Raw genomic sequence first — 19694 nt, 5'->3', positions numbered from 1 at the left:
AAAAAAATATATGACTATTAAAATCGACAACATTCTTGTCGCTTTTTAAATTTAAAATAGACAAAAGGAAATAAAAAAAATGACAACATGCTTGTTGATATTTTAATAATTATATCAACGGCTGTTTTACCAATTTTATTAAATCAAATATCGACAAAAAGGTTGTCGATTTTATATAATAATATCGATAGCAAACCTGTCGATTTTATTAAACAGGTAAAATTCTCAAACTCATATTATAGATAGAAAAATTGTCGATTTATTGAATTATTATATATCGACGGCTTGGAAAGCCGCTGATTTTATTAGAATTTTAAAAAATTGACAAGTTTAATAGCAACCACCTTTACCGTTGATTTTTAATATTATTGACAGCCTAACTGTCGATTTTATCAATGTTTCTTGTAGATTATCTTTTAGTTCCCAAAATATCGTTTGCCATTTGATTAAAGAATATTGGATATGTTATAGTAGTTTAACCTTTAGAGAAATTAATATATCATATTTTTCATTAAAAACCACTATTTCATGGGTGGCAGATGGTGGAGGCCATTTAGCGGCTGTTCCTGAAACTATTGTTGTCTGAGGAATAGCTGCGGTTACCAAAACATCTTTTCTAAAGCATGCCTGTGAATTACACATTTTTTTCTTTTTTTATTGTTGCTATTTGATGAGTTTGAAAAACTCTAAATTAATATTTGTGATGAACAAATATTATTGAAACAATCAATTACAAAATTATTAATATGATTTTTATTAAACATATGTTAATTAATAATTTTGTGATGCAGGTTTTAATATTGGGCCGAAAAACAAATTTCTGGTGCAAGTCCAATCACATTCGGCCTTTAGTTTTGATAATATATGATGAATATGGCTGAATTGATTTTTTATGTTACTTGGGCCAACTTAATCCAAGTCCAAGCTGAAAATGCTTTCCTATTTGTTTTATGCATGATCCAAAAATTCATCAGGAAAACAAATGTTACTAATTGGGACAGATTAAATTGTGTTGCTACCAAGTCCAATATTAATTTTGATAAATGTTTCCAAACTTGGTCCGAAACCAAATTAAAAAGAAAGCTTGGCTCCATGCTTTCAACGGATTCCATTTCTTGTTAAGGGATGGATTTCAAAACTTAATTTGCTAGCATTAGAAACATGAGAGAGAATTTGACATTGATTTGATTGAAGGCATCATTGCTACACGCCACTCTAAGGGAAGTAAAAGCAACTTTTACCAATTAATTGGTTTAACTCATTTAATTGCTTTTTTTCCAAGATTGCTTATTCTCTCTCATCTCTTTCCTTCTTCTCCTTTGGTCATTGTCCAGGAAACAATGGAAGCTATGTTCAGCAACCAAAAGAAAGAAGAAGATGCATGCTTCAAGACCATCGAACTAATGATGGCAAGAAAACATAACAAAAGAAAAGTATGCTGTGGTTGAGATTATCACCAAAAGTGGTAAGATTTGGTGAGGTAATCTCGGATCTTTCATACTCAAAAAGAAAGAAGGAGATTCGGCCAGCAAGGAGGAGATTCTTGGAGGCATGGCTTATCTCTGATTCTGCTCAACCACCACAAGAAGTAGCTAGAGTGGTGAAGTGATGGAAGAGGCAGAGATTGGAGCAGTTGAAGCCATCATCATCATGAAGCATCAAGGGCCAGAAATCCATCTTGGAGAGCAAGCCAAGGATGGAGCGCTCGGATTGATGAAGAGTGATGACCAAGGAAGAACTAGAGGTATTTGCATGTTGGGTTATGCATGAGTTACCTCTTCTCTCTCTGTGGCCGAACCGGATTTGTTTTTGAAGGAAAAGAAGTTTAAGCTTAGTTTTGTTTCAACTGTGAAGGCTTCTATTCTCTATAAAAGAAGTGAACAGTCACGGTTTGATTCAAGGGAAGAAAGTGAGAGTGCAAGGCATAGAAGTCTCATAGCTACCTAAGCTTATAGATTTTCTTCTCCTTCAATGTATTCTGTTTTGTAATTTTTCTGTTTAATTTTGTCATGTCTTGAGTCTCATGGAAAAAGGCAAACAGTGAGGTTTGTATGAAAAAGCCATAGAGCGGAAAAAGGCAGAGAGTGCAAAATTAAAAGAAAAAGCCATAGATATCCTTAGAGTTCCTTTGTTCATCTATGTTGTGTTTCATGATTCTGTGGGAATCCCCTTGTAAGTTGGGTTAGCACTTTACAATTTGTAATCTGGACGATTATAGTGAAATTCCATCATTGTTGTGATGGAGACTGGATGTAGGCTGCATTGCACTTAGCAGCTGAACCAGGATATATTTGGGTGTAATCTTCTCTCTCTACTTTTTCATTTCTGTTTCTGCTGCAGCCTGCACAGGAGCTAAAATAAAAAATGTCTCGTGCCAAGTGACGAGACAAAAGTAAAAAGTCTCGTGGCTAGGGATGAGACAAAAACAGAAAAGTCTCCTCAAAGACCAGAAAGTGTAATAAAAAAAAAGGGGGCTAAGATTCAACCCCTCCTTTCTCTTAGCCACTGAAACCATCACTATTCTTATTATGTTTTTTTTCATCTTTTTTGTGTTTTTTTCTCCTATTATTTTTCTTCTTTTTAAAAAGAGAATCAACATCAGAGAAAGGAGTTTAAAATATATATATATATATATATATATATATATATATAATTTTTCTATGTTTTTGTCCTTAAATTTCTCCGTTTACCGTTAATTTAGAATTAAGTACGATTTTGGTTCCTAACATAGAGGTCGAAAATTTTATTTCGTTCCTAGCCTTTTTTTCGCTACAAAATGGTCCTTAAGATTTTAGTTTGTTTAAAAATCATCTTTCGGATGAAAATACCCTCCCTATCTTTCCCAAAATGCAGAAATAGAAGCAGAATGCAGAAGCAGCATGCAGAAGCAGAATCCAAAAACAAAAAGCAGAAGCAGTGAAACAATAACAACGTTGAAACAACAACAACTAGAAAAACAACACTAACAACAACAATGGATAATGAAATCAAAGTAACAACCAGAGCAAAACCAGAAGCAGAAGCAAAAACAGAAAAATTAAAGAAAAAAAGGGCTGCACCGGTGGTGGGAGAGGAGGGGATGCGGCCGTAAACTGTGAATCGCGAGGAGAGGAGAGAAATGTGGTGGTCACAACTAGAAAATGGTTTAATACAGACAGATTTACAGACAGATTTGGTATATATTACAGACGGATTTTTGGTTACCGACGAAATTACCGACGGATTTTGTCCCTCTGTAAAAGCCTCGTCGGAAATTATTTACCGACGGATTTTTTTCCGTCGAAAAATTACCGACGGATTTTTACCAGTTACCGACGGATTTTCCCTCTGTAAATTCTCCCTCCATTTCCTGAAGGCGACAAACTTACAGACGGATTTTTCGTCTGTAATTACAGACGGATTTTCAGACGGATTTTCAGACGGATTTTCCGCCTATAATTACAGACGGATTTTCAGACGGATTTTTTGTCTGTAATTATAGGCAGATTTTCAGACGGATTTTCCGTCTGTAATTACAGACGAATTTTCAGACGGATTTTCCGTCTGTAATTACAGACGGATTTTTTGACAGATTTTTCCTCTGTAATTTAAACTTTGGAAAATCATGATTACAAACAGAAAATCCGTCTGTAAATCCGTCTGTAAGGTAAAATAGAATTTTTTTTTACTTTTTCTAATTACAAAATAAACTTGTTTTCATACAAAATAAATATAAATTTAATACAAATTTTTATCTAATTTATATTCGAATATTTATAATATTTCAAAAAATAAACAAATTCATCGTATTATCAAATTAAAAAAAAGGTACTATATTAAACAAGCAAGTCAATATAATTCAAAGCATAAAGAAAATGTATTGATACATCAACTATAATCCTCAATATATTTTTTAACCATACTAAAACTATCAACCATACTAAAAGCTGTGTTATTCTCCATATTAAAACAGAAATTGAAAAATGCCAAAAATCTCTATATCAGTTTAGACCTCAGTTACAACAATCTCTTAGGTGAAATCTCGTCTTCTCTTGGGAATCTATTGAAATTAGAAGCACTTGATCTTTTCCACAATCAACTCACTGGAGAAGTCCCTCCACAAGTTGGTGACATGAGCAGCTTGGGAGTGCTTTAATATTTAACTGTGTTAATTATGACAAAAAGCAACACACATCTGTAAGCTGTCAAAAAATTAATCCAAATGAAATAGCAACAAGAAATTAATATGTGATCAAGAATGTTCCTGACACGCAAAGCCAAGCATGGACAAGAATGGTTAGATAATTGCAAGTAATTAACCTCCAAGTTCTTAAAATCTCCTATATAGTTAAGTTTTAAATGACAGGATTGAACTTCATATATGTAATTGAAAATGTGATCATAGTAGTTTAAAGCAATGCAAGACAACAATACAAGAAAAAACAATACCTGAATACTCTGAGTTGTGATGTTCTAATGGATCAGGAAGAATTATGAAAGTGATAGGTGGTGGTTATTGTGCTGATCAATTATGAAAGTTGGTATTATACTATTATAGAAGTGGGGTTTAATTTTAACAACAAGAGAAGAAATAAAGAGGAAGATATTCTCAATTCTCAATAAAAATAACTCAAAAAAAAAATACACTATTATAGAAGTGGGGTTTAATTTTAACTCATTTTGTGCATTAATAAGCATGCACATTGAACAATTAGCTCGCCAATGCTTGCTTTATTTGCGCAAGTAGTTCTACACATTTTGAAGAGTTCACATTCTTTGTTACAAAATTTGAATCCAACCAACAGCTAATAATTGTTTTAATCCTTCATGTCATTGCTTACACAGCTAAAAAGAAGCAAATGGGACACTCGAAAAGTATAAAATGTTAGATAATTCTATGATGAAGAGGTTTTTGTGTGAAAAGAATAAAATAATATATAATTTATGTTAAAAATTAATAAAAATAAAATAATACATTCTCTTAAATAAGTATTTAATTATCTATTAAAGAAAATCTTTATTTTTTTTAGCATTTTTTCTCTTAGTTTTTATTGTAATTATTGCAGCTGATTAAAAACTTATTAGTTACTTACATAACATTTTCAATAAGGGAGTCCATATAGGACGAGTTAATTAATAGGCTAACCAAACATTAAAAATCATTTGTAACATTACCAAAACCAGAAACACCATAGCCAGCTCCAAGTTCAATTACACGTTTTCCTTTAAGTTTAGCTGGAGAAAACCTTCCCTTTCTGCAATTCCGTTCCTGAAAAAACTAAATTATATTTATGACAGGACAGTTCAGAAAATGTTAGGAGGATCAACAACTTACAAGAAATTTGGCAAAAACAAGTGATGAATCCCACACTTTTGTTCCTAAGTGCTTTGAATTGGGATCCTGACAAAACAAAATTGGCATTGTCAAATATTTTATAGATAAAGAGGAAAAAGAAAAAGGAAAACTTCGGGGGTAAATAATCGAATAATGAATTCAAATCCTAGAAGCTAAAGAAGAAACAAGAGAACATCCCGAAGTAAAAAAATATAAAAATTCTAAGCTCATGAAAAATTATCAATCATGACTTGCAAATTTTTCAAGGGGACTCTTCCCTATAGCATTGTATATATCTAATCATTTCCGAGGATATCGACAGTACCTACTTATCGAGCAGAATCATAGAGTCACTAGGGCAACAATATGAGCCTCTTCTACACCAATGATACTACTCAAGAAGGTTTTTACTTGTACAAAATTTCAGCTTGCCTGACATAAATCATATCAACTAAGGCAAACCTCGCTCGGCTTAAAGGAAAATGTAACTTCAATATACTAAACGAACAAAGGTGTTAGCTATTATTAATCTACCTGCATTAAGACTATTTAATATATATATATATATATATATATATATATATATATATATATAATGCAAGTTCTGTTCACCAGTTCCATAAAGAACACCTTCTTCAAAGTACCTTCCTCTCAACAAAATGGGATAGTTATAGAAGGTATACTTGAAAAAGATAAATATACCTGAGTAAACTGCAATTCATGGCCCAAAACCTCCAGTGGCATTTCAAATGTGGTTGGAGAATTTAACCTGTTCGAACAAACACAAGTGGTATGACACACATCTATTTTAAAGCACATAACCAATAATGACATAAAACAGTAAAACTAATGTGATATTACAACATATGTATTGACAGGCATCACCATATGATTTTCCTTAGGAGGGGGAAAAAATCAGAAAAGAACACTGCTGGCTGGCAGGCACAGAATGATTCAAAAGAATACAAATTTCAACAAATACCACTACTTAATAGCAATTTGTGCTATCATCCATCATAAGAAGAGGAAGTCAAAGCTCAATATGACATGCTAATCAAAGAAAAACAACCAAATAACATAAATAACTTCAAATCTTTATCCAGACAATAAAACAAACAGGTAGTGTTCAACCAAAGTGAAATCACAGAAACATCATATAGAACAGAAGAATTGACAGGTCCTATCAATAAATGGGCAACACATCCCTTTAGATTATATAAGGTTAAGACTTGAGTTTAAGAAAGATACCTGTCAAGTGCCATAAGATCAAAGTCTGCTAAATGAAAAAATCCCAGATACGAAAGACAAATCCAGAGGCTCTATCTCCCACCCGAGTTCATATATTGCTCTTAACCGCTGAAAAATAATAACAATAATTAAGAAAAAGAGCATAAATTTATGAAAAACATAGTAAAAAAGGAACAATGTTAGAAGGGGGAAGCAACAACATTGAAGAAATGAGAGTGAGAATGAAAGAGTGGTTCGAAATAAAGAAACATTTCTAGTTAAATTGTAAAGAAACATCTAATTAGACACAAAGAACCTCACCTCCCATGTCGCTAGACCCTTCATGTAGCCAGGAAGACATTCAAATTCATATCTGACATATGTTCTGTCAATTAACCAAAAAAAGACAGTTAAAATATGTGAATATGATAGAGACGGTTATAATATTTAGCTTTCCACACAGAGATGTTCAAGGAAACAAAGTAAGAATGAAAATGAACTCTACTGTACACCAAAGGCATTCTCGCACTGACAGTTTTCCATAATATGAATAAGTGATCATTCCCCGAATAAGAATGCTAAGTAAAGAACGCAGTAAATTTAATAGCTATTAAACAGAAACCAAACAATTAGCAGTTAGTATTTAACAGCTAGAACACAGGACTAACTCGATTTCATAAAGAGCATCATTGCCTCATTGACTCGATTTCTAGTTCATAAAAGATGAACCTGTCTGATTTTCACTCATGCCCTTCCAAAATTGATTTGAACAGAAACACTAGAAGATACACCCAAAAATTTCAGCTACTCTGGCTTCGAGTGAAAGGCATACCAAGACATTTTTCTCATGAAAAACTTTGCCAAATATCATAGAACAGAGACTAGATGGCTGAAGAAATGTGAATATAGTATAATAATGCAGAACTTCAATAGCAAGGAAGTTGCGTAGATATTAGATCAATCTTCTAAAGCAACACAAGAACAACTTCATGATATTGATCTAGAAAAGAAGCAAACTGACCTGAGCTCCTTTCATCCAGTCATCCTCCTCAATAATTTTAACTTCATATCTTGGTATCTCTTTCAAACCAATAGAATCAGCAGCATGTGAAATGCTCATATTTATATCCTCACCTTCAAGAAAAATGGAACTAAAAGAACAAAAACATAGACTCACATTTACATCAAATCAGAACCACATGGTCCCCTGCATTGCAAATTACAAAAATCAAAAGCTGAAAAATATATATAGGACTACTAAATTTCAACATCATCATCAAAATTAAATTTCATTATCAACATTTGACATTTCAGTATATTAGTTTCTCTTATCCTATTGTGAACTATTGATTGATATCATTATAGTAGAAGCCAAACATTCATGGGCAATGAACAAGACAAGGTCCAATTTTTCATAAACCATTAAATAAATTGCATGAAAGTAGCTAGACTTACAATAGGAATGGCAGGATGAGTATAAACCCCTCCAGGTGAATAAAGTGCTGCATAAGGTGGCATCATAGGTTGAAAGAGGTGTTCTAGTTACTGCAACCCTGGATCAAGGTAACATAATTCATTATTAAATCATGATAATCAATAATCAATATGAATCAGAAGCAGGACTTCGAGAAAGCTATTAAATTATCCATTCCAGCAGTAACATGATAATGCAGTGCAATTTTGGTGTGGTGTTAGATCAGTGGAATCAAATCATGTTTTAACTACAATAAGCAGATTATAGATCCAAAGTTATCAATCTACAGAGAAACAAAGAATGAAAAAACCATGGAGCAAAGTTCGACTTGGAATAGATTAAAAAAAAATATCACAGAATTGGGGGAAGAAAGAAATGAATCCAAGAACAGTGTGTGAAATTAGAAACTGATATAGATGTAATTACAGCTACAAATCTTTGATGTAATCACCCTGTAAAATTAAAAAGCAAAACAGAAGGAAAAGAGAAGATATTAGTGCTGAATCAGGAACATGGTGATGAAAGTGATTTGTAATCGTCAAATGAACTTAAATATAGCAAAGCCATTACATAAAAGAAAACAGTTTATGCACTTTCACTTTCATGTTAGAGAGAGTGTACTAAATAAAAGATTTATACCGTTTCAGAAAGCATTGCTACTTCAGTTTGAACTTGTTGGTTCATCTCATATGAGTTATACGAGTTTACAAGAATCTGGATTACTGCACTTGACCACCTTCATTTCCCCACACACCAGGCCTAAAAATGTTTTAATTTGAGAGGGAGAAACAAGTAAGCAGTTAATTTGAGAAAATGTCCAAAATGGTGCAGTCACAGATGGAAATTGGCATTGATTGTATGAAATACCACAGTTAGCAACTTACGCGATGGAAACGAGATGGTTAACTCTATCGGTAGAAGAATAGAAAAACACAAAGGGAGTAGCAATCAAAGTAGTTCAATTGAATGGAAACCTGGATTTTGTTCAGCCTTATTGCTTAATATTCCTATAAAAGGTATCTCCTTTTCCATGAATGCTGAAGATCCGCGCCGAGTTTTCTTGCGATAAATGCATGTCCTGACAATATATTCAGACAAAAAATTCTTGACAAAGTTATGCTTAACCTAAAAAAAAAAAGAAAAAGGAAAGAAAGGAGCATGATAAGGCCCTTAGAGACATTGCGTCGAACACATGATAGACATGAATATATTATAACATTATATCCAACATAAACATGAAAGTTAACACCATCAAAATAAGTAGAAGCCATGCAGGTGCACACATTACAACTAACAAGTATTTATTTGAAGGAATGATATATCGATCACAAGCAGCAAATGGGAAAAAGATGGAGATTTTGAAGCACAACAAAGCAGAACCACCACAAATGTACAAATTTTATCATCTACCGTTTATACACCACAATGAAAATCTAACCAGAGAAGATTCTAATTGCTGCACTTCCTGAAGACAAAAATCATTCAAAATTAAATTGAAACAGGGAGTGAATAAATAAATAAATACATAAACCGTCTTGAAAGAAAAGCTAGGGTTCGAAGAGACAGACAAGTTTACAAAGTGAGAGTAAGATTAATAATGTTGTTGCTAGGGTTTGTTGGTTTGTTAGTGTGTAATGGTTTCGATTCCTGAAGTCATACCTGAACAGCACAGGAACTATGATTTCAAATGAGAAGAATTCAAAAATTAAAAGCCATGCAAAACCATACCTGAACCGGTGGATGAGGATGACCAGCGAATGGCAGTTGCTGTCAGTGATGAGATCATGGACGGAGCGATGGAGAAAGCGGCGGCGGTGAAAGAAGCTCCTGTGATGGAGAAAACGTGGACGGAGAGAGGAAGAAGCTCTGAGAGGATAGGATCTGAGAGGATGGGTTCTGAGAGGATAGGAAGAAGCTCCTATGAAGGAGAGTGTGAAGTGTGAATGCATCGCGAGAGGATAGGATGTGAGTTAGGGTAACTCAATATTTTAGAGGGAAAATTTTAAATTACAGACAGATTTTCCGTCTGTAATAATTTAATAAAACGCATCGTTTTGTCTACTTAATTACAGACGGAAAATCCGTCTGTAACTATTCCACGGAAAAAAAATTAATTTTTCCGACAGAATTATAGACGGATTCTCTTTTCCGTCTGTAATTTATGCTAATCTATTTTTTTTGTTTTCCGACAAAAAAATTTCTCTGAAATTTCGTCTGTATTTCAGTGGGATAAAATCCGTCGGAAATATCCGTCTGTAATAACTAATTTTCTAGTAGTGGGTGGTGGCGGATCACGTGAAATGGGCTGCGACAGTGGTGGTGACGTCGTGAATTGCAACGAGAACGACGAGGAAGCAGCGGCAGTGGCGGCAGCGTGGAGATTCCCCACTCTCCGTCACATGCGACGGTGCGACGGCAACCTTTCCCCCACACCCCTCCCTCGCGACTCTCTTTCTCCCCCGGCTCTTCCCCCCCCCCCCCCAAATTCTCTTTCTTCCCCCTCTCGTTCTCTTTCCTTCTTTTTTATTTTATTTTATTTATAATTTTTTTAATTAGGGGTAAAATGGTAATAAAAATAAAAAATTTGGTGAAAAGGACGATTTTAAAACAAATTGAAACCTTCGAGACCATTTTTTAGCGAAAAAAAGACCAAGAATAAAATAAATTTTTTACCTTTATGTTAGAGACCAAAATTGTACTTAACCCTTTAACTTATGTTTTTTTAACTATGGTTGGACTAGAGATTTCAAGTCCATACTCTAATAAATATGCATAACATGTGTTCAAAAGAATATAAAACCTAAAATTAAAAAACAAGAATATATCATGAGTCATATTTGTAAACCAATAATATTATTTGTAAAACAAGAATATTATTTCTCTTGTAGTGACATTAAATTTATTATCCTTAAATCAACTTATGAAATCCATCATCTCCAAGATCGCTTATCGATTTCCTTTACTTTTAAAAAAAAGTATCTATAATGCATGTTAAATAATAGGGTGTGTGCAAATAACTAATAACATCACTTTTCTAAAAGTATTATAATTATAAACCAGTTTTAAAAATAATATTCTTATTAATAAATAAGGATAAATATATCACTAGTCATATAATTATCAAAAATATTATTTATACACTAAAATTAGTTACTCAAATCGATTATATATTTTGTATTTATAAATAAATATATGTGTTATTTAATTTATTTTTAATATTTATTTTGTATTTTAACATATATTTTATATTAATGATTGATTTTAGTGACTGATTTTAATGTATATGTAAGATAGTTGTATTGTTATTATTATGATTATACTGAAAATAGACCAGTGCGTGCTAAATATATTATGGAGAATAATGCTTACTGAGAAACTCCATTTTAATAAAAAGAAATAATATTGAGCAAGCCAACTAATATAATAATTTTCTATTCTATCGATTCAATAATTGAGATGGCAACTTAGCCATATAGTGCATACCTCTTTTCCTATATAAGGCTGAATATGTTTCCAAATCTCTCATTATTATTCTAGTAAAATATCTTGCTTCATATTAACTATAATTATTATTTGCTTTTCTTGAAACATGGATCTTTCTGGAAAAATTAGTATTGAAGTTGGGATCGAAGTTCCAGCTGCAAAGTTCTTCGATGTTTTGGCAAAGCAATTCCACAAAGTTCAAAACATTTGTGGAAGAATCCAAGGAGCCAAATTGCATGAAGGTGATGACTGGCACTGCACTCATTCGGTTAAACAATGGACTTCTGTCGTAGGTAATTTAATTTAGCTTTTAATTAAGTTCTGAATATAAATAACTAAAAATATCAACAATTATAGTAACAATCAATCTGGTCTCTAACAAATCCATACACAATCTTTTAATCTACGAGAAATAGTTTATTAATATAAAATTTTTATTAGTTAGTTCATATTAATAAAATTTTTATTGTAAAATTCTTTTATTCATTTTTTAGATGATTTAGAATTTAGGATTAAAATTTAGTGTTTTGAATCTATAATTTAAAATTTAAAATTTAAAAATTAAAATTCAGAATTTAAATTTTAAAATAAAAAAGTAATTTTAAAAAATTAGCTTATATTAGTTAAAAAATGATAGTGATAAATTTATAAATTTGTCATTTTTAAATCTTAAAAAACTATATCTAATCTAATCTCGTAGTTTTTTTTATTTGGGACAAAAACAAAAACTTATGCTCATTTTAATTGACTGTACGTGTGAAACGCAGATGGTAAGGTCATTACATATAAGGAGAGAATTGAAGTTCTTGATGAGGAGAACAAGTTAATCACGTACAAAATCTTTGATGATGATGTCAATGAACACTATAAGGACCTTAAGATAACCCTTCAAGTGACTGAGAAGGATGATGAACATAGTTGTATTAAATGGACTTTTGAATATGAGAAGATTGACGATGATGTTGAAGTTCCATATGGCTTTGTGGAACTTTGTTACAAAAGTTCTAAGGATATTGTTGCTCATCTTCTCAAGGCATAGCTCCAACTATACAAAATAATAATGTGATTGGTTAAATGTTAAGTGTGTTTATGTCAATAATGTTGGTTTCGATTGCTTGAATTGAGTGAAATGTAACTTGTTTTCTAAGTTTGTTAACGATCTTGTTGAATGCATTGAATGATGCATCACAATAAATGGGGAGTTCTTGTAATTTAAAATACGTAGTTGTTGTTATCCATTCATGTTTGCTTTTACTACAAGGACACCACTTAGATAAAGATACAAAAAACATCATTTTTTAAAGACACATTATTTTTATCCATTAATATTTTGACACATAGCATTTATCAAACCAAATGCGGTTCATTTTTAACCGATTTTTTTCTTTTCTTTTTTATTTGTGGTCATAAACGGTTCATTTTAGATTTTTTTTTTCCTCTCGCCGATTCTCCCCTCTTACCGCCGCAGTCTCTCAATCTCATGGCCTCATCGCAAAGTTGCCGTCTCCGCCTGAGGGCTGAGGCAAAGTCATCACCTTCCCTCTTTGCAGCCTGAACGTCGCCGCCTTCAGCCCGGTCTTCATCGCCATTGCAGCAGCATTTTTGCCGGTCTTTGTCACAGCTCGTCCGTCAGCCTCTTCGCCGTTCTCCGCTCTTTCTTCCGGTAAATCTTCTGTAATTTTATTTAGTGTGTGTCTTCTGACCTTGATGGGGCGTGGTAATTGAAGACAGAGGAATGCTGACGAAGAATATTAGAACCATTATTATAGCAAGAATGTTGTTGAGGGTGCTGATTAGTTTTAGTGATTAATGATGATGATGATGAGATGATTGTGGGTGCTGTTGCCGAAGAAGTTCTATTACTTGTATTATTGTTTTGAAATAGAGTTAAGGATGATTAAGCAAAATGGCTCAGTGGGTGTGCCACTTGTGCCATTGTTGAATTTGAAGTACAAAATTAATGAATTTCTGTGCAAACAATTGATCTTGTGCCATGGTTAGAATTTGAATTTATAGTTGTCATGCATATTTGTATCTTGAAGTTTTGTATATGCAATGTAGATATTAAAGAAGAACTTGCAGCAATTCATATAATTTGGTGTTTCCTTGACTCATTTTAATATCTTTATTTTGATTATGTTATATTTTCTTTTTTTTTTAGTTAGTTCTTTTGAAAAAGACTAGTACTAATGTTGTTGTTATAATTGATAAAGAGAAGAGAACATATATCATCTGATTCTTAATACAATTTATTCTGAGTTTCTATTTGATTATAAGTATTGTTGAAACCTCAGCACAAAAAGGAGTTTTTATAGTTCTTCACTTCTTTCCCAACTAAATGACAAGCTAACACCATGAACAAGAATCATGTATCATTTTGAATTGAACTAATAATGTTACATGCTTCATATGATTCTGTTTTTATATTTCACAAATGAATCAATCTATATACTAGAGTTTTGATTAAAACTAATGAAAATTGACGGGAAAAGTTCAAATGTATTTGACCAAGATCATACTTTGATTACATGTATGAATTTAACCTTTGCTATATGAGGATAAGCTTCCTTAAGATAATACATTACAGAATACAGATAACTTCTACTACAACAATGAATCATGCCTATAGTACAGTGGATATTAAATATTTGGCCTATGTTTTGCCAATTTTTCCAATCTTTTGTTATTAATTCATTAAAATATATAGAATGGTGGAATCACGATGGATCTAAATGCCAGCAGTCAAGTGAGCCTTTTGATGACAAGTCATCTTAGCCTAGTTTTACTAGTCTTTTTCTTTGATTTTCATAGGGTTTTATGCACTTTCTTGAGCCACAAGTAAGCCATTTGGGTGGAATTTCATGTTTCCTTAGATTCAATCAACCATGGATAAATTGATGCATTTTCATGAGTTTTTGTGCAATAATTGCTTATATATCAAGAAGAAGAAGAACTCTCATGATTATAGCATAGCTTTGATGCAATTGTTGATTGATGATAGGTGACCAAAAGGGCTTGAAGGAAGGTTGAAGAAAGAGGCAGCAAGAAGGCCATGAAAGGAAGCAAAGGAAAGCAATGTTGGAGCCAAAGTTGGTGCTCCAATGTTGCTGGAAACGTTGCTCCCCACAGCCTGAAGGGGTATACGTCCAACGAAAATAACTTGAGCTACAGAGCTCCAAATGAGGTGATTCCAAAAGCATTGTAAAATAGGAATCGAGAGCTTTCCAAGCATATATGGCACTACATGGTGGATATAAAAATTGAGGGAGAAAACTGCCCCGAAAAGTGCATAAACAAACATGACACCAACCTGTAGTAAGGCCAGCTGACCTCTGCACCTTTGACGGAGTATAACTCGAGCTGTGGAGCTCCAAATGATGCACTTCCAACGGCATTGGAAAGTAGACATTCAGGGCTTTCCAACAATGTATAATAGTATGGGGTGGACAGCACGTTCAAGCTTCCGAAACTGGCAATGTTCCCAACGTTTGCGCTAACGTTTGCCTCAAACGTGAGGTCAAACGTTGGCGCCATAAAAGCTAAGAAGATCACCCCTGGGCACAGCAACGTTTGCCTCAAATGTGAGGTCAAACATTGGCTACATTTTGGCAAGAAAGAGCATGGAAGAGCACCCTTGATTGATGGTTTAGATGAGCCACGTTTGACCTCAAACGTTGGCTCAACGTGGATGACAGCAAATGGGCTATCTGCATAATGCCTCACACAAGGGACGTTTGAGTCAACGTTTGCCTCAAACGTTGACTCAAACGTGAATGGTTCATGGCCCGGTTCACAAGTGGATTTCTTTCCAACACCAAGAGCAATCAACGGAGGCTACTATCAACCCAATTCCATCAAGACTAAAGGCCCAATTCAAGGCTTAATGATCATTTGAAGAAAGTGTATAAATAGCTTAGGATTTGAAGTTTTAGAGGAGCTTTTCCTTTTCGAGCTTTTCTTTTTAGAGTTTTCTTTGAGAATTTTCATAGTACTCACAGTAGAGAGCTTTTGGGTTTTGAGCTATTTTGAGATTCTGAGTCTTGGGGAAGGAGAATTGAATTCTCTTCCTCTTAGTTTTCTTGTTTTCAATTTCATCTACACTTGTCTTGAGTCTTGGGTGTTGAAGAATTGAGGAAATTCTGTCTCAATCTCACCTTGAGATCTCTCTGTTTTTCTTATTACAACTTCTGGAAATTGAACTTGGATTTACATTTCTACATTGATCTCTTCTTTAATTTTGCATTTGCTCTCTGAATTTGGATCTAGGAAGGCATTGAGATCTAGACTTAGTTATCTAGTCTCTTGGGTCCTGAGATTTATTGGTTTCCATTTTAATTTCCTTGTTTAATTACTACACCAAGCTTATTTTCCTTTTAGTTTGAGATCCGGTTCAACTAATTCCATCAACTACTCTTCGTTCTGTTGAGTTTTGCTTTTCCTTGTTTAATTCCTACAGATCCAATTCCCATTCCCCTTTTATTTTTCAAGTCATTTATATTTCTTGCACTTTAAGTTTCTGCAATTTACATTACTTGCACTTTAAGATTCAGCTCTTTTTCTTTTTGTTCCCTTTAATTTCCTGCAAATCACCCACTCCCCTTTACATTCTATGCAATTTAATTCCTGTCAACATAATTTCACACAATCAACACTTGTTTGCTTGACTAATTCAACCACTAAACTAAAGTTGCTCAATCCATCAATCCCTGTGGGATCGACCTCACTCTTGTGAGTTATTACTACTTGATGCGACCCGATACACTTGCCGGTGAGTTTTGTGTCGGATCGTTTTCCGCACATCACCTTTCACTCTATTCAAAGCTGCTTGCCTGTGTTGCAGCAATGGATGTCAAGGATCTTCAATCTCTTTAGAGCTGCTGCCACCTTCACTTTTGCGGGGAGATTTCGTTGCATATTTTTTCATTTGATTCAAAGGCACAAGCTACAATGATGAAAGAACACAGTACAAAATACATTAACTACAAAGTCATGCTGTAAAAGTTTAAAGGAGCTAGCTGATTATTTGAGCAAAGACAGCAACAAATTCAAGGTTCAGTCATGATTATCAATAACAAATTCAACTCGATGATTTTTAGCAACAAAAAAAAATTAACTCAGTGATTATTCAGCAAGACAACCACAAATTCAAGGTTCAATCACTAACAAATTCAATTCAGTGATGATTTTCAGCAACAAAAAGATTTACCTTAAGTAATTATTTAAGTAAAACAACAACAAATTTAAGGTTTAGTGACGATAATCAATTACAAATTCAACCAATTCAGGCATCGAGACAGGCCCTTATATTTGTTGAATGCACTCCTATGCTTTGTTGTCTTTGTACTGTCCCTTAGGCTGCGTTTGTTTTTAGAGACAGGACAGTACATGACATTGAGACGGAGACAATAGGACGGAAACACTAAAAATTATCTTTTGTGTATTGTGTTTGGATACGATGGACAAGACACTAATGTAATGTCTAGTATTATGTTTGGATACACATGGACAAGACTAAAATATTATATGAAATGACTAAAATAGCCCTGCGATTTTAAATTTTCTACATCAATACAAATTAATTTAATAAAAAATGAGAGTACGTAGGAGTACAGACGGAACTTGAAAAAAATATTTGAAGAGGCAAAAAATTTTAATAAAAAATATATTAGTATTTATATTAAAATAAAATTTATAAATATAATTATTTTATTTTAAAATTTATTATTAATATGTAGGAATACATATGGTTAAGATTAACAAAAAAATAAATTTGAATTTGATTAATAAAAAATTTTGTTTAAATTAATAAGCTAAATTAATTTTAAATAAAAAATTTATTTTAAAAAAATTTATTTTTACATAAAAAAACAATTAGTTTTTGCATATAAAAATCTATTTTTATTTAAAAAAACTATTTTTTTTAATCTAAAAACTGATTTTTCTTTAAATTATATAAAATCAATTACAATTTATAAATTATTTTTTAACATTTTAAAAGATCAATTTTACTTTTGATAATATTTATCTTTCAAAAGTTTTAAGATTAATTATTTTTGTTATTATTTTTATTACAAATCAAATAATATAATATAAGGTTAAAATGGTATTGAAGTAAAACGATAAAAAGAAAAGAATTATCTACCCCCAATAAAAAATTCTACAAAAAAAGAGAGAGTACCTGAAAAAGAAAGAGATAGAGAAAGAACAGGAAGAAAAAGTATCTATGAACAACGCAATAGGAAAAATAAGAAGGGGTAATGGTGGAAAAAAAGGAAAATAAAATTTATAAAATTGTCCGTGTCTACTCTTCCAAATTCCATGTCCATCATTGTCCTTCGTGAAAGAGTAGACACAAAAGTATAAAAAACTGTCTCGGAGACAATATGTCCATTGTCCATGTCTCTACTTCCAAACACTTTTTAAACAAGTGTTGTCCATGTCTCCGTGTCCTGCCCCCGAAAACAAACGCTACCTTAGTGTATTCAGGATAACAAAAGCAGAACACATTATTTAAGATGAAGCAATTGATTTCTTGAAAATGTTGACATAATATTAAAATTAATTGTGTACCAAAATAATAAACCATTAAAAGTGAAAATCCATTAGAGCTTAATGGACAGAGCTTCATGTCAACAACCAAAGAACATGCCTGGATAAAGTTCCAAAAAACAATTATCGTGTCTTGTCTACCTTTAGATAGACTTCAAATAGTATGTTAGCTAATCACCAAAATATCTCACAATACATAATATGCTCACACAATGCTGATTCTACCATTGTAATTCTTTATATGAGAATATAAACGAATAACAAATTAATATTAAATTTTATGCTTGCAGCAACAATTTGTACAAGTACTGTTCAGCATCCCCAAAACATATCTATCTAAATAAACCATTAATCCAACTTCTAGACTGAAATATACATATGGTCACAATTAATTAGGTTCAATCCAAACACAATGTAAATAGAAAATTCCAGCTCAATAATAAATTATTCAAGGTTCAGTGATGATAATCAATAACAAATTCATGTTAGTGATGATTTTCAGCAACAGAAAATCTAGTTCAGTGATATTCTCAGCAATAAATTTCAGCAACAAAATCAAAGTGCAGTGATGAATTACAACAATAAAATTGAAAAAGAAAGAACAGGAAAATTTATTAAAACTCACTAAATCAGAGACCAGCTTCTGGTTGCGCGAAGGAAGCTGACGAGGAAGAGAAAGTTGATGGCGAGAGTCGAAGCAAGAAGACAACAACGATGATCAGCCCCGGGACTTGCTGCTACTGCCGCCGCCGGCGACGAGCGCAACAAAGGCAACAAAGGCGCGGGATTGAGTGTGAGACGGTGACAAGACAGGGAGCGACGACGATGATCAGTCTCGGGACCTGCTGCTTCTGCCGCCGCCGACGACGAGGGCAGTAAAGGCACGCGAGTGCGACTAGTGAGAGTTGGTGATGACTGACGACACAAAGAGGGACGACGAGCTTGCGTGCGATACCGGAGACAGTAGAGAGACCGAAGGCGAGAGAGGAAGAGAGCTTGTGCGAGAGCCGCTGAGCCATGGTGACAGAGATGAGAGAGCTCAGCTTTAGTGAGAAAGTGACGTTGAAGGAGGAGACGGTGAGGTGTAAGGGATAGGGTTGACATTGTTTACCAAAGTTTAAAAAAAAAAGTATAACCCGGTCCGGGTTATGTAAACCGACCGGGTCGAATCAAATCTAAAGAATAAATTAATCGGTTTTATAAATACACCAATCATCACGTAACACATCAGCATCTTTTAGAAAAAGACGTTTGAATCGTCTTGATGGAAGTATCCGCCTTACTACAAAGGCACCGATGAAGAATTAATTTATGTGTTTTAGAAAAATTAATATCCGTTGTCAATGAACATAATCGAATGGATAAAATCAGTGGAAGAAAAGAATAAGATTAAAGTGATAATTCGATTCATGAGAATTTTAGTCTCGCTTTAATTAGTTTCTAAAAAAATTATTAATTATGTTTTTTACCATAGTAAATGATAGATAAGTTATGTCTTGGTTTACAAACAGTACATAATGTAATGAAATTACTTATGTGTTCTATTATCTACAATGATGTATTTTATTAGAAAAGGTATTATTTTATTGAACTTACTAAGAGATTATCTGCCCATTTTTTACGATAATAATTAATTATTATTTTTTA

At 33.0% G+C, this 19694-nt stretch overlaps 2 protein-coding genes across 2 annotated transcripts; one reads left to right on the top strand and one right to left on the bottom strand.

Annotated features, from left to right (window-relative positions):
* Positions 1-5014: 5014 nt before the first annotated feature.
* Positions 5015-6927, bottom strand: LOC130940211 (uncharacterized). The gene is made up of 4 exons (XM_057868285.1): positions 6863-6927; positions 6017-6083; positions 5315-5380; positions 5015-5248 (listed from the first exon to the last, which is right to left on the bottom strand). Exons 2-4 carry the CDS (start codon positions 6056-6058, stop codon positions 5132-5134), a joined length of 225 nt encoding a protein of 74 aa, XP_057724268.1. The 5' UTR covers positions 6059-6083; positions 6863-6927; the 3' UTR covers positions 5015-5131.
* A 4605-nt stretch (positions 6928-11532) lies between these two features.
* LOC130941807 (MLP-like protein 31) lies at positions 11533-12718 on the top strand. The gene is made up of 2 exons (XM_057870406.1): positions 11533-11791; positions 12266-12718. Exons 1-2 carry the CDS (start codon positions 11605-11607, stop codon positions 12535-12537), a joined length of 459 nt encoding a protein of 152 aa, XP_057726389.1. The 5' UTR covers positions 11533-11604; the 3' UTR covers positions 12538-12718.
* Positions 12719-19694: the final 6976 nt, after the last annotated feature.

Source organism: Arachis stenosperma, chromosome 7, assembly GCF_014773155.1.
Source record: "Arachis stenosperma cultivar V10309 chromosome 7, arast.V10309.gnm1.PFL2, whole genome shotgun sequence".
NCBI classification, from domain to species: Eukaryota; Viridiplantae; Streptophyta; class Magnoliopsida; order Fabales; family Fabaceae; genus Arachis; species Arachis stenosperma.
The sequence above is the reverse complement of the archived record's forward strand: the minus strand, read 5'-3'. Positions and strand labels throughout refer to the sequence as shown.

Excerpts from the sequence above, each read along its gene's own strand:
- LOC130941807 (XM_057870406.1), top strand. The coding sequence starts at position 11,605 with ATGGATCTTTCTGGAAAAATTAGTATTGAAGTTGGGATCGAAGTTCCA. Across the intron at positions 11,792-12,265 it reads ACAATGGACTTCTGTCGTAG|ATGGTAAGGTCATTACATAT; the intron begins GTAATTTAATTT and ends TGTGAAACGCAG.
- LOC130940211 (XM_057868285.1), bottom strand. The coding sequence starts at position 6,058 with ATGCCACTGGAGGTTTTGGGCCATGAATTGCAGTTTACTCAG. Across the intron at positions 5,381-6,016 it reads ATGAATTGCAGTTTACTCAG|GATCCCAATTCAAAGCACTT; the intron begins GTATATTTATCT and ends TTGTTTTGTCAG. Across the intron at positions 5,249-5,314 it reads TTGTTTTTGCCAAATTTCTT|GAACGGAATTGCAGAAAGGG; the intron begins GTAAGTTGTTGA and ends TAGTTTTTTCAG.